The sequence below is a fragment of the Caretta caretta genome, chromosome 24, assembly GCF_965140235.1.
Source record: "Caretta caretta isolate rCarCar2 chromosome 24, rCarCar1.hap1, whole genome shotgun sequence".
In the NCBI taxonomy this organism is placed as follows: domain Eukaryota; kingdom Metazoa; phylum Chordata; order Testudines; family Cheloniidae; genus Caretta; species Caretta caretta.
The window spans coordinates 9247588-9270074 of record NC_134229.1 but is presented as its reverse complement, the minus strand read 5'-3'; the positions used below and the strand labels follow the sequence as shown (position 1 = coordinate 9270074).

The 22487-nt window shown below is 57.7% G+C and overlaps 1 protein-coding gene across 1 annotated transcript in view; it reads right to left on the bottom strand.

Moving 5' to 3' along the window:
* Positions 1 to 19619, bottom strand: part of LOC125625655 (unconventional myosin-Ie) — a 33936-nt gene extending 14317 nt beyond the window's left edge. Inside the window, exons 1-10 of the mRNA XM_048827996.2 lie at positions 19352 to 19619; positions 9055 to 9192; positions 7043 to 7132; positions 4823 to 4917; positions 3951 to 4038; positions 3724 to 3813; positions 2579 to 2710; positions 2347 to 2481; positions 979 to 1111; positions 198 to 394 (exon numbers count right to left, since the gene is read on the bottom strand). Coding sequence (XP_048683953.2) covers positions 198 to 394; positions 979 to 1111; positions 2347 to 2481; positions 2579 to 2710; positions 3724 to 3813; positions 3951 to 4038; positions 4823 to 4917; positions 7043 to 7132; positions 9055 to 9192; positions 19352 to 19354 — 1101 coding nt within the window. The 5' untranslated portion in view covers positions 19355 to 19619. The remainder of the gene's footprint in view (positions 1 to 197; positions 395 to 978; positions 1112 to 2346; positions 2482 to 2578; positions 2711 to 3723; positions 3814 to 3950; positions 4039 to 4822; positions 4918 to 7042; positions 7133 to 9054; positions 9193 to 19351) is intronic.
* Between the last annotated feature and the right edge of the window lie 2868 nt (positions 19620 to 22487).

The following is a 22487-nucleotide window of genomic DNA, read 5'->3' as shown; positions in this document are numbered from 1 at the left end:
TGGAAGGGTCACTGGTTGTGGGGATGAAGTGGGGTTAAGGGTGATCAGATACCAGGCCACCAGAGAGAGAGCAGGTGGGGCCTGGCAGCTGAGCTGGGCTGCTCAACACCGGGTCTAGAGGGTTCGAGGCGCCCCCCTGCTCCCGGCTGAAGGGAGCTGGGGGGCCAGGGCTGGGGCCCCCGGGGCGGGTGACTCACGTCCACCAGGTAGTCAAAGAGCCGGGAGTAGAGCGCCTTGGCGAGGGCGTCCCGGGTGAAGCTGGCCTGCTCGGCGTTGAGCGTCACGTCGATCACCTCCGACTTGCCGCCCCACCGGCTGTCCATCTTGCGGCTGGTCAGCTTCTCCTTGAGCCGGCCCTGGTCGACGCCCAGGAGGTAGGAGGGGAAAGCCAGGACTGGGGAGGGCGAGGATAAGGGGGGAGGGTATCAGGGGCAACACCCCAACCCCGTCTGCCTCTCAGCATGGCTCCCCTGCTTTCTCCCCAACCCCGGCTGCTGGATTTGCCTCCCCTCACTCCGCCTGCCTTCAAGGTGGGTGGGGTATCGGCCTCCTCGGCACCCGCACATCCAGAGGGGCCGGTGGAGCCGTATCCCCATGGGACCCTCCTCCCCAGAGGGAGAGGATGGGAGCGGGGAAGGAAACAGGAGAAGGTGGGGCCCCCCAAAGGATGGAGGCAGATCCATGGGGCACATAAGCCAGGCCCCACCCCAGCATCAGGTGCCTGACCGACCCCCCCACTCCAGATCCACTCTGAGCCAGATCCTGACAGGGACGCCCCAACCCCAAGCCAGGCCCCGAAGGGGGCTCCCCCCAGGCCCCGAGCCAGGCTGTGACACCCCACCAGACGCCAACGCAGGCCCTGATGGGGACCCCCCTACACCCATCCCTGAGCCAGGCCTGACGGACCCCCCCACTCCAGATCCACTCTGAGCCAGATCCCAATAGCGACCCCCATCCCAGTGCCCCCTGCCCACTCACAGTCCTCGCTCTCCACGGCAGCGTAGTTGCCCTCCTCCCGGAAGCTGATGTTGCCCAGGTGAAGGATCCCGGCCACGATCTGCAGCACCAGGGCCTGCTCCTCCCTGGAGAGCCCCACCACCTCCATGGCCGTCTGGGGACCAGGAGCAGGGGGAGGTGTCAGGCTGGGAATGGGGGCCGGGCGCGGCGGGGGGATGGGAGCTCAGGGGCCCAGGATGGGGGTTGGGGGATGGGGAACAGCTGGGGTTTGGGGCTCTATGGTGGCAGAAGTGGGGGGCAGCAAGATGTGGGTTAGGGGATGAGGCACTGAGATGGAGGGGCACCAGGAAGAGGTTGGGGGCACTGTGATGGGGGTGGCGGGGGGGGGGAGCAGGAAGTGGGTTGGGGGATGGGGGCACTAGGATGGAGGGGCACCAGGAAGAGGTTGGGGGCACTGTGATGGGGGTGGCGGGGGGGGGAGCAGGAAGTGGGTTGGGGGATGGGGGCGCTGAGATGGAGGAGCACCAGGAAGAGGTTGGGGGCACTGTGATGGGGGTAGCAGGGGGGGGAGCAGGAAGTGGGTTGGGGGATGGGGGCACTAGGATGGAGGGGCACCAGGAAGAGGTTGGGGGCACTGTGATGGGGGTGGCGGGGGGGGGAGCAGGAAGTGGGTTGGGGGATGGGGGCGCTGAGATGGAGGGGCACCAGGAAGACGTTGGGGGCACTGTGATGGGGGTGTTGGGGGGGAGCAGGAAGTGGGTTGGGGGATGGGGGTACTGAGATGGAGGGGCACCAGGAAGAGGTTGGGGGCACTGTGATGGGGGTGGCGGGGGGGGAGCAGGAAGTGGGTTGGGGGATGGGGGTACTGAGATGGAGGGGCACCAGGAAGAGGTTGGGGGCACTGTGATGGGGGTGTTGGGGGGGAGCAGGAAGTGGGTTGGGGGATGGGGGTACTGAGATGGAGGGGCACCAGGAAGAGGTTGGGGGCACTGTGATGGGGGTGGCGGGGGGGGAGCAGGAAGTGGGTTGGGGGATGGGGGCGCTGAGATGGAGGGGCACCAGGAAGAGGTTGGGGGCACTGTGATGGGGGTGTTGGGGGGGAGCAGGAAGTGGGTTGGGGGATGGGGGCGCTGAGATGGAGGGGCACCAGGAAGAGGTTGGGGGCACTGTGATGGGGGTGTTGGGGGGGAGCAGGAAGTGGGTTGGGGGATGGGGGCGCTGAGATGGAGGGGCACCAGGAAGAGGTTGGGGGCACTGTGATGGGCGTGGGGCAGCAGGAAGTGGGTTGGGGGATGGGGGCAGCAGGATGGGGGGGGGGCTGGGGACACCATGGGGGGACGTGAGCTCCTTGCACCGTTCTGGCTGTGTAAGCCCCCGCTCGCCCCGTACCAGTGTCTCGTGGAACTCCTGCCGGTCGTTCATGCCATCCACCTTGTAGCTCGCCGACTGGTTGAGGTAGTAATAATAATCCGGGTTGGTGACACCCAGGTTCTCCCGCTGCTCCGGGGAGGCTCCCTCCAGCAGCTGGGCAGGGAGAGAGGACAGAGGCCGGAGGGGTCATGTGTTGGTTGGCGGGGGGTGGGGGGGGGCCGCGCAGCACAGACCCTGCCCCCCCACGCACCTGGTAGTAGACGTGGAAGCTCCTCTCGCCGGGGTTCTGGCTCACTACCCGCGACTTCTCCAGCAGGAAGTTGGAGATCTTGCCCCCGTCGGGCTCCCCGCCACGGCTGAACTGGATCTCGAAGTACTTGCCCTGGGGCGGGAGGGGAGGCCAGGTGAGCCGGACCCCCTGGCTAGGTCCCCACAGCAGAGACACCACCCCCAGAGCACCCCCCACCCGGGACGTGCTCGAGACCCCGGAGCCTAATGACAGCAATGCCCCATGCGGCAAAGAGTTCATCTGGCCTCCTTCCTCGCTGAGCAGGATCCGGTGGTCAAGCCAACTCCTGGGAGCCAGGACTCCTGGGTTCTGTCCCCAGCTCTGGGAGGGGAGTGGGGGCTAGTGGTTAGAGTGTGGCGGGGGAAGAGCCAGAACTCCTGGGTTCAATTCCCAGCTCTGGGAGGGCAGTGGGAGCTAGTGGGTTGGGGGAGGCTGGGAGCCAGGACTCCTGGGTTCTGTTCCAGAAGAGGAGTGGGGGCCAGTGGTTTAGAGTGAAAAGAAAAGGAGTACTTGTAGCACCTTAGAGACTAACCAATTTATTTGAGCATGAGCTTTCGTGAGCTACAGCTCACTTCATCAGATGTATACCGTGGAAACTGCAGCAGACTTTATATACACACAGAGATACAAGTACTCCTTTTCTTTTTGCGAATACAGACTAACACAGCTGTTACTCTGAAACCTGGTTTAGAGTGGGGGGTCTGGGAGTCAGGATTCCTGGGTTCTGTTCCAGAAGAGGAGTGGGGGCCAGTGGTTTAGAGTGGGGGGTCTGGGAGTCAGGATTCCTGGGTTCTGTTCCCAGCTCTGGGAGGGGAGTGGGGTCTAGCGGCTTTTGCAGGAGGAAACTGGGAGCCCGCTGGGCTCCACTCCCAGCTGTGCCACGGACGCATTGCAACAGGTCCCTTTCCCTCTCTGTGCCTCAGTTCCCCCATCATAAAGTGCAGCTAATGGCACTAAGCTGCAGGGAGGGGTTGCGAGGCTGCGCGGGTTAGTGGCTGTGAAGCGCTCAGCGATGGCCGGCTGCAGGGGGCAGGCTGTCTGCCAGGCCCCGGCAGGCGCTGCCGAACGCCCCAGTCAGGAGGGACTGGCGAGGCCCAGGCACTCACGAAGCGGCTGGAGTTGTGGTTGCGTACGGTCTTGGCGTTTCCAAAGGCCTCCAGGAGCGGGTTGGATTTCAGGATGATGTCCTTGACGTGCTGGGGGGGAAGCAGAGCGCTCGGTAGATGAGGCCGTCGGCTCCGGCCCTCCGGGAACCCCCAGCCCAGCGGCTGCCAGCCAGCCCAGGCTCCCGGATCCCCACTGCTCCCCCCCGCCCTGTCACGCCCTGTGGCACCTGCACTTTGGGGCCCCCGCCGGACACCTTGGAGATGTAGCTCATGATGAATTTGGCCGCCACGGTCTTGCCAGCACCGCTCTCCCCGCTGCAAGAGAGAAGGGTGAACGCTGGCTTCTCCGCCCCGCCAGGGAGGACACCCCACCCTAGCCCGGCCCCTGCTGGAGGTCAGGGAGCCTGGGAGAAGCTGGTTGGTTGCATCTACGTTTTTCTGTCCTGCTCAAAGCCAGACAGTGACGCTCCTTTAAAGGAGGCAGGATGGCCCAGTGGTCAGGGCACCAGTTTCGAACTCGGGCTCAGCTCTCTGCTCCATCAGTCTCTTAGCTTCTCTCAGTTCCTCAGATGCCCGTCTGTAGCCTGCAGGGAACAGTCCTGCCCCACGGGGGGGTTACTGGGATAAATACGGTAACAACTGGGGGGTGCTCAGGTACTCTGGTAACAAGGCAGAGACAGAGCTTCCTCCCCGAATATGGGCGAGGAGGGTGGGTGTTGGGACCCGCCCCAGCAGGCATCAGCTCCTGCCTGGCGTCCATACCCACCCTGCAGGAACTGCAGGACCGTGCCTCAATTTCCCCATCAGTAAAATGTAGAGACCGACACTAGGTTGTCATGGGGGGAGGAGGGGGCTTTCCCAGCAGTCTCTGCCATTGCGCTGGAGGGCTACAGCCAGCCAGACACAGAGCCACACCACACTGGCACCCCCCGTGTGTGACCTGGCCGTCAGACCTTAGAACTAGAACTTGGCACATGCCAAGATGTGGACCCTGCATCTGCCCCCCGCCCCTTCTGGGCTCCAGATGTGGACCTTGCTTCTGCCCCCTCCCTCCCTCTTGCCCTAGTGGATTCTGCCCCTCTTCGCGGCTCCGCCCTACCTGATGATGACGCACTGGTTCTCCCCGTCGATCAGCATGTTGCGGTACATGTTATCGGCCAGGGCATAGATGTGGGGCGGGTTCTCGTACTGGGCCTGCAACCAACACACAGGCAGGAGACTCGGTTATGCCACCGTGCAGGACAATTGTACACAGGGAGGTGGCAGGGGAGGAGACAGGGCTAGGCTGAAACCCCCTTCAACTCATCACACTGGTGAGCCAAGCCAGGAGGCGACCCCAGCTCTCTAGTTATTTGTCTTGGGTGGCACTGGGGGGCCCCCGTTGCGGTGGGGAGGCTGTACAAACACAGCGAACACAGTTCCTGCCCCAAAGAACTTACAGTCCGTGTCAGAGCGCCAGGGACCTTTGGTTCCCATCCTTCCACCAGCTCTGGTGAGCGCTTGGCAAACAAAACGCACAAGAGACTTGCTAAGGGCTTAAGGGACACAGTGACCTCAAAATGACACAGGGCTTAGGGGGCAGAGGACGAGGTCTCCCAAATCATGCTATCCCGTTGCCTTCCTCCCAAGGATCTCAAAACACTTCACAGACATTAATTAACCCTCGCAGGGATGGTGGATCAGTGCCACCCCTATTTCACAGATGGGGAAACTGAGGCTCGGCACGGGGAAATGACTTGCGCAAGGTCAGCGGCTGAGCTGGGAAGAGAACCCAGGAGTCTTGTGTCAGCCTCCCCGCACATCCCTTGGCCAGCCTAGACCCCTGCGTCCCTGGAAACAGCCTTGTTGGGAACTAGTGGGCTGATCTAGCCAGCTCTCCCCGGGCCTCTCGCAAAGCCGTTGGTTAGATCTCCGTCTCAGCACCTCCACAGCTACGCCGGGGGATAGCGCCTGCCTCGAATCCGTCCACAGATCTCAAGCCCCGAGCCGCACCCTTGGAGAGGAGATGCCAGCAGATCAGGAGCGTGGCGGGCGCACGGTCCCCTTGCAGGGGCTCAGCACTCTGCTGTGAACGCCGCGGCAATGGGGCCCGGACCACAACGGCTCTTAGGACAGTAACAAGGCTGCAGGGTTTTCAGGAGGGGAATCGGGAACTGCAGTGAACATAGGGCGGCTGCCGCTGAAACAGCAAAGTAATTGGAGCACCGGACGCCTCTTTGGGATCTAGCTAGGACGCCAAGCAGGGAAGGTCTCTGCACCTGCCACTAGGGGGCAGGCTGGGAGCAAGGCAGCTCCCATGGGGAGGGGAGATGGGGTGCTGCAGGCACCGGCGGATCCAGTTGCTGATCTCACCTTGGGAGCGGGGCGTGGATCACACATGCCCCCTCGGCATCCCGGCAGCAGGGCAGGGCTCCCAGCTGGAAATTCCTGCCTGGGTGACTCACCAGCTTCAGGAATTATCTTCCCCTCCCAAGGGCAGAAGGGGCCTTTCCCAGCCGGGATTCACTCCCGGGGCTCCTTGTGGGTCACCCCGCTGCATGCACCCCCTCGCAGGCCAGGCACTGATGGGGAAACCCTTCTTCAAACTACAGCCAACCCTTTTAGCCAAGCCAGGCTTAACCAACGTTTTCACTCAGCATATGCCCGGGGATCTGCCTGGAGCCTGCTCCATGAGACACCAGAGCTGGGCGGCCCTGGGCTGGCTGCTGAAGAGTGGCGTCCTATCAGAAATCTCGTCCCCCCGGAGGTACTTACAGACGGAGATCATATTGTGATCCTTTTCTTTGGTAAACTAAATAGATTAACTCCCTCCCTAGAAGGCAGGTTTTCTAGATATTGAATAATTCTTCTAGCTGTTTTCTGAACTTTCTCCTATTTGCCAACAGCCAGTTGGAAGTGTGGGCCCCAGAACTGGACACAGTAATGGTCTCCCACATGCGCTATATGCCCATTTACCCAGACTGCCACATTACCCCCCTCCCTTCCTTGTCCCCCAGAATGAGATACAAGATACACTCACGCTGTGGGACAAGGGCAGGATCCGGACAATGTGAAGGTCTGGATAACAGGGCAGAGATCCACAGCTGTGGGGGAGGCCAGCCTGATGCTGAATGGCTCCTGCCATCTCCATGATCTGATTCAAATCCATGTCCCCACACCCTGCTATCTGATAATTACCCTGCATAGAGGTACCCCTGCTCCCACTCGACAGCCCCTGCTGCAGGGAGGGGGTCACAGGGAAACTGGAACCCCCGGTGGGATGTTTTGGAGGCCGTTTCCCCACTTACTCCCCGGCCCGCCCCGGCCTGCCATTACTCACGGCTCCCTGGTACATGTCAATCTCGCGATCGGTGAAGTAGGGCAGCTGTTTGAAAGGGTTGACGGAGATGAGGACCGGTCCGATGTACGTCTGGGGTTTCCGAGATAAGGATCGACCAGCGACAATAGGAAGCGGAAGGAGCAATGGAAAAGAACCCAGCGTTCTTCAGAACCCGATCCAGAGCCACCAGTCCCACACAGCCCACCCCGTATTTAAAGGGCCACACACGGTTACTACATAAAATCACAATCACCCCCCCATCGAATCCGCACAACAGCAGACACACGGACATTGCTACCTGCCGGTAAATTGTGCACCATGTCTCTTTCTAGGGTAATAGCCTACTACCTCTTACCAGCTAACAGAATTCCCCCTTTCACTCAAGTGGTGGAGGGACATGCTGTGGTGGGTTCAGTCCCACACAAGGGGTCATTACAACCTCACAGCAACCCGTGCATTATAAACGCCCATCAGGCAGATGTACCTGACAAGCAAGAGCCCCTGCATTTACAATTAAACTCCCTACCTGGCCATTAATAAAAGCACCCAGGATTATTCAACATACAGAAGAAATTTGCAGCATCTCTGTTACTCATCCCCATCAATGCAGGTTGATCACCCCCCACCCCTTCCACTCCACTTTCCTCCTTTGGAGCAGTGAGATCGGCTCCCAATTTGCGTTTGCTCCTAGTCAGTTTCATTATCCAGTCCCCAGGCTCAAGGCTGTGGCGTGTGTTTGTGGCACAGCGGAAACTAAGAGGTCCAGCAGGAAGGGGACTAAGGAGAGACCTGGATCCAGGCTGAGATTAGGAGTAGAGCTGGATGGAAAGTTTTCGACCAGTTTTCATCGGAAAACACCATCTACTCAAAATTGAAGGGTTTTTTTTTGCACAGTCATCTCAATTTCCATTAAGTCCCATTTGGGGGGAGCGATAGCTCAGTGGTTTGAGCATTGGCCTGCTAAACCCAGGGTTGTGAGTTCAATCCTTGAGGGGGCCATTTGGGATCTGGGGCAAAAATTGGGGATTGGTCCTGCTTTGAACAGGGGGTTGGACTAGATGACCTCCTGAGGTCCCTTCCAACCCTGATATTCTATGATTCTGTGAAGTCTCATGAAAAAAATTGGAAAATGTTTCAAAAATCTCAAACCTGTCCTGTCTGGACATTTTCAGAAACGTTCCAATTTTTCGTTTCAGAATGACAGTCGAGTTTGAAATTTTCTCTATTTTATCTTTAAAAAGTAAAAGGGTCAAAACCGACATGAAATGTTTTCATTGACCCCAAATGATTTTTTTTCCTTCAGAATTTCGTTTTGCAAATTTTTTTGAAATTTTGGCTTTTCATCGTAATTCGGGATGAAACAAAACCCTGAAACCTCCAAATTTTTCATGAGACAGAAAATCTGTTTTCCAACCAGCTCTAATTAGGGGATTCTCTGAGTAAAATACTGAATTTGGTCCCGTCCATCCATCAAGGCAGCACGGATTAGGGATAGTTTCTGGATAAGCACTCAGGATGCCTGAGTTCTATTTCTGTCTCTACAGCCCTACTGGGTGACTTCGGGCATTTACATTCCTGCTCTGTGACTCAGTTTCCCCTCCCCACCTTTTGTCTATCATGCCTATTCAAACTATGAGCTTTCCTGGGCAGGGACTGTCTCTCACTCTGCGGCTCTGCCTGGGCCCAGCCCAACAGGGCTCTGATCTCACTGGGGCCGCTACCAAGAGACAAATTATACTAATAATCCGTCACGATACTGATACGATCATTAAAAGCATCTCACTGATGCCTGAGACCCCTAGATTGCTCCATGTGTTATCCTGGCAATGGGCTGACCCAGAACCAGCCAATCCTGGGGGAGCTGGGGCTTGACCCCCACCCCCATTTCCCAATTATCCCCATGCAGTTTTGCAAACTGCTGTCCCTTTGGGCCAGGGAGCAATCGGTGTTTCCCCCCACCCCGAGTTCCTGGCGTCGCCCTCCCTTCTTCCGGCCTGGCCCGGCCAGGATACGAAGATGTAATCATCCAGGAAGCGCTTCTTGAGGTTCTCCACGATGGCATCCTCGCTGATCTTGGCCAGCAGCACCATGTCGTCCACCCCGCTGTGCTTGACATTCTGCGCCTGCCAATGGTAGCGCTCCTTGCTGCCCTGCGCGGGGAGGGGAACACAACGGGACAGGTCACAGGACTGGCAAAGCTCAGGCCAGGGGGGGCTCGGGGGAAACCAGTGCTCAGCAAACACGGTGCCCTCGGCTGCCTCTGTCGGGTTCCGCTCCAGACAGGGAGGGGATGGCTTCGGGCTGCTAAGCTGGTGGTTTGGGCCGTGAGAGTCCGGCACCAGGCTGGCAATCAGGGGATTTAGGTTCATGGACAGCCTGGGAGAGTCACATGATCTCTCTGGGCCTTGGTTTCCCATCCATAAAACAGGGATCCCCTTCCCCGGCTTCGTCTGTCTCAATCATGGGCTCTGCGGGACAGGAACGGTCTCTGTGTCTGTGCAGCGCCTGGCCCAGTAGAGCCCCAATCTCATCTGGGTCTTCTATTCTCTGTATTACGGTAGCGCCAGGGCACCCCAGTCACAGACCAGAAACCCACTGTGCTAGGCCCAGTACATTACTTATTAGGTGTATTACGGTAGCCCCTAGGAGCCAATCATGGACCAGGATCCCATGGTGCTAGGCACTGTACATTATTTATTAGGTGTATTACGGTAACACTTAGGAGCCCCAGTCATGAACCAGGACGGCATGGCACTAGGCGTTCTATGTTATTTATTAGGTGTATTACAGTTGTGCCTAGGAGCTGAGTCACAGACCAGGACCACAGAGTGCTAGGCGCTGTACAAACACAGACCGGACTGTCCCTGCCCCAAAGGCTGTGCAGCGTAGATGCTATCATGAAAGCCAAAGCCTTGTCTGGTCTCCACGAGTACTCAAGACCCCTTGGCCCTTTGCCGTTTTCCCAGGGCCCTAAGGCCAAACTCCTCTGCTTCATCCTACGTGACTGGCCGTGCTCCACCCTAGAAGAGGCTGCATGATGCCCGGGTGTCTGTAGCTTATAGAGAGACATGCAGGACGACGATGTTACAAAGACCAAGAGGATGTAAAGCTATGATCAGCCTCTGCCTTAGCACCAAGGCATGACCTGCGTGTGTGTCTCTCTCTCTCTCTCTCTCACACACACACAAAAATTTATCTCGTTTTAGCAAGACTTTGGGGTCTCGCCCTCCATCCGGCACCAACAAAGAACTCCGCTCTCTCTTTTCCTTCTTCTGGCCAGGAATTCCCATCGTCTTGCCAGCCCCAGGGGTTCAAAAACCAGGAGCTGAGCCCATAAAAATCATGAGATTGGCTTTAAAATAATGAGATTTAATAAACAAAGAAATGCTGGGCCATGTTTTCTGAGCCTTTAGAGAGTTTTGCTTCCAAGTTTTTCTGCATAAGCACGGGGGCCAGAAACCTGCCGTTAGAAAAGAAATAAATTAAAGCTCAGATTCTCAAGCGCTCGTATGACTCCAGGAGCCGGGACTTGAAGAAAAACTAACCCTATATTGCAATACGCATGGTAAAATGGCAAAAGTTGGCAACCCTGCAAGTGCTGTATCCCGAACTTGGTGCATGGCTCTGGGCAAGTCACCCCCCTCTCCCTCCATGGGTGTGCCTCAGTTTCCCCACCTATACCATAGCAAAGGTGCTACTGACCCTCCTTTGCAGAGGCTGCTGCAGCCCTGCCAGGTGTTGTTAACAACCCGAGTGCAGCATGAGGGTTTGACTTTCCCCTCTCTGCCAATCTCCATTATTAATCGACAGACGCTTTGCCCTTGATTTCAGCTGGGAGAGAAACTGACCCAGACGGATGGAAATAGAATCCTCCCGGCAGTGCAAACTGCTCACAATCTAGTGGTTTTGCCCAGTGGGCAGGGAAGGCTGGGATGTAGGGTAGTGGCAAAGGGAACCGCAATTCTTGCCCCCCTGGGTTAACAGCTGGGAGGAGCCGGAGTACCCCAGGATGAGATGCGAGGGACGGGGGAAGAGAGAGTGAGCGTGTGTGTGTGTGTTGTTTGGGCTATGTGTGCGCACACGACTGCCCCCCACAAAAACAGACAACCCACAATCCACTTCTCCCCTCCACACTTCCTCGCTGCATCAGCACAGAAGATGGGTGGCTCTGCCCTGCCCCCTCCCCAGGCCGGGTGACTGCGATCAAACCCCCCATCCCCGCTCTGAGCCAGCGAGGAAACTTCAGACAGGCTCCTGGCTGTTGCCAAGCGCTCCGTCCCCCGGCCCACTCAGACAATGCGAGCGGCCAGTTGCTACGCGACCGATGCTGGTGGCACTTGCGGAGGGAAGGGATGGCAGCGAGAGGAGGGGCAGCGCGGGGGGAACGCTGCAGAGGCTCTGGTCAAGGCTAGGACGATGCTCTCCTTGCGGGTGCTTGACCGGGCCTCCCCGGCCTGCATGGAGCAGGGTCAGACAGCCGGGCATGATCGCTGCTTGCTACTCTGATCATAGCTGTGGTACTGCCGGCCCTCCCGCAGTATTGGGGGGGGGGGTTAATTCAATCCCCAGCTCCCCGAGTCACGTGAGATTCTGTTTCCTTTAAGAAAACCCAAGTTTCTTATTTGTCCCCCATCTCCATAGCATCTAAACACCTCACACTCTTCAGTGTGTCTACCCTCCCAGCCCCCCAGGAGGCAGGGCAGCGCGCTTATCCCCATTGTACAGAGGGGAAGACTGTGGCACAAAGTGACTGATTCACGGTTAGTCAGTGACAGAGCAAGGCATTGAACCCAGGACTCCTGAGGCCAAGGCTGGCACCCGAACCACGGAGCCCTCCCACCTCCCTGTGGAAAGCTTGGCACGAGGCCTGAAGGCTCAAGCAGCCGGCGGCAAATAAAAAGAAACCCAACGTTTATTTTTATTTTTTTAAATCTGCAGAACCTTTACAGCCAATCTGGTGATTTGCGGGGAGCGACCCCTGGTGCATGAACGCTTGGGAGTGACCCCTGCCTCGTTCTCCCCATGTGCTGCCCCAGCTCTAGAGCATGCGGAGTAAATAGGGGGAACAAATATGACCTATTTGGATGGTGGCAGGGCCCTGTGGCGCTCGGTGCCAGCCAAAGGGGGAGCAGACAGAGAGGCCCTGCCGCAGATACCACAAACCGAGAGCTCGTCAGGGGGAGGGGACATAAACCCTTGGGGGCACTGGCCAAGCACTAGTTCCGCTCTGCCCCAAAGGCCGGGACGGGTCTCAAGGCCAAGCTGGGCCAGGACACAGAAAGCGTCTAAGGCGGATAAGACTTGAACGCAGGGCAGGGCTGGGAGCAGACGCGATTAGCTTCGCTCTCCCACGGGGAGGACAGCATGCAGCAGTCCAAAGTTGGGGGACCCCTGCCCTAATTAAAGGGAGGCTTGGAAAAGTCGCCCCGGGGTGGGCTAGCCCGGCACCGCGGGGTTCCTCTGAGCCAGCTGGTGCCAGCCGCCACCAGAGGCGGGAGACTGGGCTGGGGTGGAGCTGTGGGCCGACAGTGCCTGGGTTTGCTCTGCTCTTGTCCTAAATTTAGGGGGTCAGCTCGTTGGGGCAGGGAGCAGCCCCGTTCCGATCCCAGCCCGGATGGGGCCAGGGCAGGCAGGGCCCTCCCAGGGTGGTCTGAGCTCAGAGAGCTGCTCAGAACACTTGCTGCCCCAGGACGGATTTTGCTCCTCAATCCAGAGCACCCCGGCTTCCCCGAGCGGCAGCATATGCCTGGCATGTGGGCAGGGCTGGTGGAAGGGCCTTCGTGCCACCACGGAGTGTCGCAGGTAGCTGGTGAGACCCCAGGGCTAGCGACTGTACCTAGTGATGTCAGCCCTACCACCCCTTTGCCGCATAACGAGCCCGTGGCCTGGCCACCGGTGGGTAGGACGCTTCGGTGACAGCGTACCAGCCTCCCCAAGCGAGGAGGGCGTCTCAGGCCGGGCCCACCCCCGTGGGCAATCTGGAGCTCTGGCCATGTTAAGTCTCAGCAGGCCTGTGAGAAGGGAAGTGCTATTGCCAGGCTGCCAAGGGGGAAACTGAGGCATGCAGGAAGGAAGTGACTCACTTGCACGAGGTTCTAATGTGAGTCAGTGGCAGAGCCAGGAAAAGAACTACGGGCCCTTATTCTCAGCTCAGCGTTCTAACCACTCAACCACACTTCCTACCCACAGGCAGGAAATGAACCCAGGAGTCCCGATTTCCAGACCCCCAGCCTCCACCACCAGACCCCTCACCCTCAAAGCAGGGACTAGACCTCAAGGAGTCCTGCCTCCCTGTCCCTCCCTGCTCTAACCACTAAACCACGCTGCATTCCTACTGCCTCACCCTTTTCAGCGTCTCCACTCCTTCAGCCAAGAGCCAGCCCCGTATCATATGGTTGTGAAACTGCCTTCTCCAGTGGCGTTATTCATTAACCCGAGCTGGGCGTGTGGGCAAGATCCCAGACCGGCTCAGGAAAACTCCCAGGAGAACTTCACTGCACTCCAAGGAATGCATCACGTGCCACCCTGAACGTCCCACAGCGTCCCTGAAATCCAGAGCGGCTCCACGCCTCACGTCCACACAGCCGCGAATGCAAGCTTGCCTACCCGGGGACACAATGCCGAGAAGGGCTCAGCCGCAATAGCACCTCGCTTCAGCCTCTGCGGGTTACTAACCCCAGCAAAACCCCACACCTTGGGGAGGTCCTACAACAGGGCCAATCCCGCTACAAGGATTAACGAAAGGCAGCATGGTCCAGTGAGTAGAGCGCAGGGCTGGGCCTCAGGACACCTGGGTTCTGTTCCTGACTCTGGCCTGCTGGGTGATTTTGGGCAAGTCCCACCTGTGCTCTGTGCCTCTGTTTCCCCTCCCACCCAGTGTCTGTCTGGAACTATTTGTCATCTTGCTGCCGTAGCGCCTAGAAGCCATGGTGCCAGGGACTGTACAGACTTTCCCTGTCCCAAAGGGTTTAGAACCTAAACACATCTGTGCGATCTCAGTTGGGAGTGGGGTGTGCAGCACCTGGCACGATGGGGGGCGGGGAGGGTATGACCGAATTTTGGTTGGGGTTTGTGCATGAGCATCAAGGGGCCCCAATCTCAGTTGGGGGGAGGGGGTCTCTGCAGGGTCCCACATAATGAGGGCCCTGATCTTGGCTGGGGGAGGGAAGGCTGTGCAGACCCTGGCCTGACGGGGCCCCCCGATCTCAGTTGGGGTCCACACAGGGCCTGGCCCGACTGACGTGGAGGGGGGCCCCTGATCTCAGTTAGGGTCTGCGCAGGGCCCGGTCCGATGGGGGGGCCCGATCTCACTTAGGGTCTGCGCAGGGCCTGGCCCGACAGGGGGGGCCCGATCTCACTTAGGGTCTGCGCAGGGCCCGGCCCGACACGGGGGAGCCCGATCTCACTTAGGGTCTGCGCAGGGCCCGGCCCGACACGGGGGAGCCCGATCTCACTTAGGGTCTGCGCAGGGCCCGGCCCAATGAGGAGTCCCCCAGTCTCAATCCGGACATTCACATGCTACCATAATCCACGTCACAAGCCACGTGGCCGTTTGTGACAGTCACGTCCCGCTCCCTTTCCGAACCTGACACGCTCGACGTCACGGGACGCGCTCGCCCCACTGCAGGCAGGGACGTGCAAAGGGTGCCCCGGTGGTGGGGCTGGCGGAGGGGGAACCAGGCAGGCTTTGGAAGAGCAGCGGGATTTCACTGGCACAGGACTAGCCATGGCAATTCACGCCTGGCTCACGGAGACGGAGCTGCCCCCGCTAGCCAGCAAGGGCAGCGTGAGAGCGAGGAACCGGGGGCCGGGACAAACGCATCCATTGTTTGAGGCACTGGGCTCGCTATGGGCAGCGTTATCCCCGCATGGCCGGGCACTGCCCGAGCCAGGATCTTGGCAGCTCTGGGGTACAGCACGTCATCTCGGCCGGGGGGGGGCTGAAAGCCAGGCCTCTGCTACCAGGCCAAGGTTTGCCCCAGCTCATGTATGTAATAATGGTCCCACCCAGACCCATCAGTTCGCTGTGCATGGGGGTGGAGGGGTTTAGGGCAAGATCTGGCCCCCTGAGTGCCCCCTCAGGGCACCCACCCACATTCCCATCCTCCCATTATACATGCACACCCCCACTCCCAGCAGGCATGACCCCAGTGCCCCCCCTAGCAGACACATGCTCCTGCCCCTTCCAATGCACGGGCGTGCCCACACACACCCGCCCCCCCCCCACGCTGCTCCCAGCTCCTCCAGCACACGGCGCGGCGTCCCCACAAACACAGTGCCAGACCCAGCCAGCTCTGCCACACCCGCCCCCCGGCTAACAGGGGGCCAGGGCTGCCCCCAAAGGGCCCAGCCGGGAGGATGGGGGGGATCCCTCCATCAGGCCCGGGAGGCTGCAGCTAAGCATAGCCCCGGCAGGAGGAACTGGGCTGAATCACGGCCCCGGGCCAGACATTTCGGCGTGGGAGGCTGCTGGCATGTGGCTCCACAGGCCTGATCCTGCCCTAGGGGCCCCGGCCCGGTGGGGCCTACAGGACTCCCCCGGCTGCACAAAGACCGGGGAAGGGAGCAGGATGAAGGATGAACCAGCCTGGTGCAGCTGGGGGGCGGGGGCAGGAATTGATGGTCAGGCTGGAGGCGAGGAGCCTGATCCTGTGGTGCTGTGAAACACGCCCCTCCCTGATCTTAGCAGAGACGCCCCTCCCCCACAGCACCCCACAACCCCCTCCCCACACTGCCACACCACCCCCTTACACCACAGCACCCCGCAACCCTCTCCCCACGCCGCCCCACACAGCACCTACCCCCTCCCCATGCCACCCGTGACCCCCTTCCCCACACCGCCCCCTTCCCCAAGGCACCCCAGGGAGACAGGCTCCTCTGTGAGGAGCTAGGGACCAGCAACATCACTGACGGGCCTGGCTTGGTCTGAGGCTCTCAAATTGCCTCACCACGCCAGGTAGAGAAACCGAGGCCCAGGGACTGCCCACCCCTCAGGTCACAGTGACAGATTGGGGAAAAAAAACCCAGGAGTCCTGGCTCCCAGCCCCCTGCTCTATCCCCATTCCCCTCCCATCCCCACTCCGGGCTCTAATCAGCAGAGATGACCGTCACACACGCGCATTAATCACACTCTATTAATAGATTCCCAGTGACCCGCTGGGCGCAGCCGCCTACCAGAGCAGAGCCGCACCACGGACGGCTTGGAGGGGAAGCCTGTTCCACACACAGGATTGAAGCCAGCAGGGTCCATGCTCACCATCCACCCCAGTGGGTCTCAGCCATGACCACAGGCCCTGGTAGCCAGCATCCTGGGAAGAGCAGGGTGGTTGTGCTTCCCCCCAGTCACAGCCTGCAGATGGAGACCCCGTGCCAACCCCAGCCAGTGACCCCCGCACCCGACCAGCGCTTGCTGGCCCTGAAAGGTGGGGTGGGGCTGCCCCAATCCCATGCTGCTGGCTAGAACCAGTGCCGAGCACCCCATCAACCCGCAGCTTCCCCCTGCCAAGTGGGGAGTCTCTTTGGGGTGGGGGGGCAGGGAGGGAAGTTACCAGCACAGAGACTGCAGCCCCGTCAGCATTTGGGGGATGGGAAGTGGGGGCAGCAGAGAGGAACCGCCAGGATCTAAAACCCCATCACAGAGGAGGCCGGCCATGCTGGTCTGGGCATTGTGCCCACGATGCCCCTCCCTCAGTGCCTCAGCAGGTCCACCGAACCCCACCCCACCCCCTGCCCCAGGGGTGAGAAGCGGCTGTGCCCCTCCCCCCAGGCTGGACAGCCACACCCCCCGGGCAGCAGAGATGCTCTCTACAGAACGTTTTAAGCACCACCAAAAATTCAAACCTCTGCCCACACCAACCACACAAGAGCCGCCGTCTACGCAGGCTCTGCAATAAGTCCAAGCACCTTAGGGGAAGGTTTGAAAACTGTGCAGCTCTGAGGGGTCTGGCTCCTGGAGCCAGGGCCACGAGCAGCAGGCCGGGCCAGGGATGGGCTTGCTTGACCGAAACCTCCTTACACAGGAGTGCAGCCAGGGCCTGTCATGACAGTGTCCTGAAGGAACAGGACACTCCTGGATCCAAGCTGGGAAACGGCAGTGTTGCCACCTCTCACTAGCTGGTACTCTTAGCCAAGCCCCAGCTGCTGGAGTCACATGAATACAGGAGAGACTCTGCTCAAAATTAGAAGGAAAGAACATGTTTCCCACCCTCATGGTCATGGAGAAAAGCTTAAAAACCCAGCCTGAGTGTAACCCTAAAACCTCAAAAACTTTATAACCACCACCACCCATATGTGGTCAGTCGGTTTGTTTTACTCCAGATTTTCGTGCACATGTGGTTGATGAGGAGCAGAATTAGCTCCTCCTGTGTTTTAGATCCTCCAGTTTGCTACAAAATTACCCAGGCAAGAACCCAGTAAAACATCATTTAACAGGTAGGCTAATTAATCTGTTCAACAGATTCCCAAGGGACAGGGTGGATTCTCCAGCACTTAGAGTCACTGATACTGAGACTGGACATTTCTTTCCAAAAGATGGACTGTAGCTCAACCACCAGATATGGGCTGAATGCAGGGATCTTTGGGTATTTTTGTCTACATGGGGGAACTTGACTGGCATAGCTATTCCAGAGTAACTCCCCCATGTAGACAAACTATTTCAGAATAAAAGTGATTGTACTCAGAAATAATTACTCCACTTTGTGAGTAATTATTCTGGAATAGAGCATTCACATGTAAGCTCTTGTGGAATTGCTACACCCATCAATTTCCTCATGGAGACAAGGACGAAGGGAGAGTCCCTGGCTTGTTTTACGCAGGAGGCCAGATCAGATGATCAGAACGGCACCTTTTGGTGTTTTAAAAACAAAATAAATCTATTCAACACCGACAGTGCAGCCCCGGGCCTGCAATTCAGGTCGATGCCCGGTGCAACGGGAACCCCAGCCCAATTCGACACAAAGAACTCCTCCAAATCCCTTTGCAAACCCATCTGTAATGCACTCTCTCACCACTGCCCTCAGAAACCAAAGCAGCCATTAAAACAAAGCCCAGCCCATGCCAGGGGGAGGGAATGGCTAAGCCATTTAAGCATCAGGTTCAAAACAACCCCTTCTCCTAGCACAGTCCTGTTATGGGAACCCTGAGCTGGGATCTGAACACCATCCTCCTTCCCAGGAGCTCAGGGGCCCTGGGACTCACCGCGCCAGGTGCTGTACTAACATTTCTAAAGTGCCTCTCACCTGAGCGCCACACAAAAGCTCCCAGGTGTTTTTTATGAGCTCCAGTAAAGTCAGTGGCACTCAGAGCCCCTCCTTCCAGCCTGCGCTCTGGCAGAAATTCTAGCTACACCATCAGGCAGCAGGGGAAACAGGTGCCTTTCAGGGGCTCCCGGGGCAACCTGGCCAGGAATAACACCCCCATCTTCCAAGCCCCTTAACATACACACACCCCTTAAAAACATCACCATCTCCTGTCTAAACTACTCCGGGACACCTAGCATCAGCTTAAATGTCCATTGTAAGGCCCCGATCCTGCAAAAGGATCTGGACAGGCTGGGGTGGGGGGGGGGGCGCTCAGGGGTCACCCAGTGCAGAGATCCAAGAGCAGGCTCAAGGGCCCAAACCTTCACAAAGGGAAAGGCGTAAATATTCAGGGCAGAACTCAGACAGGGCCGTAAGCACCCCGATTAGACAGAGAAAGTGTGGGGACTACACAGGCAGCTGGCTGGGGTCTGGCAATATTCTCCCTGCGCTCTATAGCGATGCAACAAGGATTTGGCCCTTTTAAGAAGTCTAGCTCGGAAAAGCAAAACCAACCCTCCCAGAAGGTGCAGAGGTTCCGGCAGAGAAGAGAAGTCGGAGGAAAGAGAGAGTGAGGCGAGAAGGAAAGTTTCAGAGGAGCAGCCGTCTTAGTCTGTATCCGCAAAAAGAAAAGGAGGACTTGTAGCACCTTAGAGACTAATTTATTTGAGCAAAAGCTTTCGTGGGCTACAGCTCCCTTCATCGAAGGATTCTTGGGAATCCCAATCAGGCCAAGGAGGATCCTTCGCAGCCCCAGAGGCTACTTCTGGCCCAGCTTCTTTCTATCCCATTTGCAAGGTGATTCATGGCAGCTGCTGCTCGCAGGGGCGGCGGCGGGGGGGGGGGGGAATGGGGATTTAAGATGCAAAAAAAAAACCCACCCTCCCTCCAAACGTCCCATTAGCTAATAATTAAACTGGGGAACGCCGGGGACGGGACCTTTATGGGATTTGCAGCGGGGGGTTGGATCTTAAAGGGACTGAAGCGTCTCCAGGGGGAGCAGGAAACTCACCATGGCTGGATCGCGGTGACTCTTCCCCACGTCCTACCTCCGCCCTGGGTGGCTCAGCAGGGACCCATGGCTGGCGCCGGCTCTGGGGCGGCTTGTCCTGTCCTGCAGCAGCTCGGCACGTCCCCGGGGGCGGCGGGCGCCCCAGAGCAGAGCCTCTCCCGGGGGAAGGCAGCAGGAGAGGAGCCGGGCTGGGCAAAGATGGAAGGCGGGGGCGGGGGCAGGTACAGGCAGGTGAACGCCGGGAGTCTGGCTGGCTGCACGGAGCGCTCCCGGGCTGGGCAAGGCGGGGGGGGGGGGAGGGGAAGGGAGGAGCGCGCACAGGCGCCCCCTGCTGGAGCGGAAAGGCAGCTGCGCGCAGCTGAGGGCTCCCTCCTCATCGCTCCTGGCCCCTGCTGGGAGAAAGGGGAACTGCAGGGTTTGGAAACATCGGACTTGGGAAATAGACCAGAGGTGGGTGGGAGGCTGTCTACACAGCAACGCGAGCCCGAGCTGCCAACTCAGGCTTGAGCCTAACTCCCCTTCCATTTTCACCCTGACCCCCCCACGAGGTGGGAGGGTCCGAGCCGGAGTCAATCCGGGACCCAGGGTTCAAGACTTCATCCCTTAGGGTATGGCGATGCTGCAATAAAACACCCCCAGCTGACTCGGGGTCAGGGGCTGCAGGGCTATAAAACAGCAGAGTATAAGTTGGGGCTTGGGCTGGGACCCTTGCGAAGGTCTCAAGCCCTCTGCAATGCAGCCCAGGGTTCGTAGAACTCAGGTAGCAGACCCTGGGTTTGTTAATTGAGGGTCTACACTCGTTTGTAACCCCAGGTTCGGAACCGTTGAACCTTGGGGCCTCAAGAGAGGGCTCTATCATCTACGCTGTGTGATGTGGGCCTGAGTCCAACCCCCATATCCCAGACCTCCTAGCTCCTTCCCAAAATGTGGCCACTCTAGTGCATTGTTCATGGTGCACCACAGGAAAACCTGACTCTCCCGAGGACAAAGGAAGTCAGCCCGTGGGATACTTTTGGCAGCCTCCCAGAGCATGAGTTCAGTGGGGCTGCATCGCCACTGCAAAACAACAACGCTTGACTCAGGCTGGGACCCTTCACCCCCATGGGGTCCTGAGACCTTGTGTCTGAGGCCTGGCTTAGTGTGATTTGTGTGTAGACAGAAAGGAGGGTTAGGCTGGAGCCTGAGAGCAAACTCTGGGCTTACACTGCAGTGTAGACTTACCCTTAGTTCAGTGCTGCAAGGGGCCTTTTTTCCCCCCTTGCGTGCGCTGGTGTTCACGAGTCTGATGCTGCAGGATCAGCTAGTTCAGAACTTCTGCAGCCTTGGGGAGGGGAGAAGGGGGGAGTGTCTTCTTTTCCAGTCTAGATTTTTCAACATCTAAATTAAACAAACATCTAAAGTCAGCGAGCATTCCCTCCTCTCGCAGGCATGTGCATTTAAAGTTGCGGCTTTTAGCGCAGCACTGAACGCTGAAGAAATCTCCCTGCCAACTGGGGAACCTTTAAGGCAGTTTTACACCTAGGGCTTAGGAGACATCCCTGCTTTGCCACAGACATCCCAGGTGACCTTGGGTAAATCACTTAGCCTCTCGGTGCCTCAGTTCCCCATCTGTACAATGCGGATAATAGCACTGCCCTGCCTCACAGGGGTGTCACGAGGATGAGTACATTCAAAGACTGAAGTGTTTTGAGATGTACTTATGAACAATACCTAAGAGTTAGGTATTCTTATTTTGCTTTGCTAGTCGGTGGAAATCACTGGTTGAGCCACTGGCAAAGTTAAATTGACGGCCAAGTTAAACTTGGAAGTTTTCAATTTTCAGTGGTAAATATCCACACTCATCAGTTTCTCCCTCACCACAGCCAGAGATGGGGGGAAATTCCTCTGTTAATAAATGACATTTTTCAAAGAAGAAATATTTTAAAATGTTTCACCTGGTGTGTCTGCTGTCCATTTTACCTGAAAGTTAATGATTATGATCAAAGATCTGTAGGTAGCTGAATCTTGCATTCTGCAATCAGAATTTGAATATTAATGATAATTGTATTGATTTATAACTACATGAATTGCAAATAGACTATGATTATGTTTATATATAGGCATGATCATCATTTATTATCATTCTAGTACATACAATATATTGTATATACTCTAATTTATAACTGCATTATTACATTGCACTAATATTACATTTATATTAGAATTTCCATATTAATAGATGATCAAATGGGGCCTTCCTGGCGATGAGCCAGGACAGAGGGACTTGGGTGGGGCCGACAGACTAAGATTGGTTCCCTCCCCACACCCCGGACGCCGGGGGTGAAGACTTGCTGCACAGCTGATTGGCCTTTGTTTAAATAAACCAGACCCCCGAAGGGGCTCTGTTCGCTACATAAGAACTTCACTGAACTTACTGAAAGTCCATTGGGGGGGACAGAGACTCAGCACCAGGCCACCAGGGGGTGTGCAGGGCAACAGGGAGAGCTCCCGGGGTGAGTGTCCATACTATTACAAGTCCCTTCCGGCCTTGATCTCAGACTCTGGTGTGCTTGTCCAGCACAGTGGCTTTCCAGAACACTTCCCCTTTCTTACGATTCTCCACTCCCCACATCCAATTCTGTGCAGACCGAGCCGAAGCCGCTCGGCCACTGGAGAGCTGAGCTTCACGCCAGTTTAAAAACTGCAGAGTATGCCGCTGCCAGGTAGAAGGTACCTGGTAGAAGGAACCTGGGCAGCAGCCCCACACACTACTAATCAAACCCTCCAGTTTCACAGCTCCCGGCCTGGGGGCCAGGCACATGGGAATGGCATACAGAGCCTTTCAAATGCAGGGTCAAATGCAGCCCAGGATGGGGAGTCAGAGGATGGGAGTCAAGATCCCAAACTCTGCTACTGACACGTCTGACTGAGGAAGTCTCCTCTCCTGGAGCCTCTGTCTCTTCCTCAAGGAGGTAGGGATGAGGGTGCTCTTATGGAAAGCAGAGAGCTCCAGCTGGCAGAGGTTATTCGTGACTTCATCAGTCCCATCAGACAGGTGTTTGGGAGCTCCGTGGACACATGCTGGCACAACGCAGCCTCCTTGTCTACACCCCTACTGGAACTGCCCTGCAGCGACTGACAAACCGGTCTCAGAATG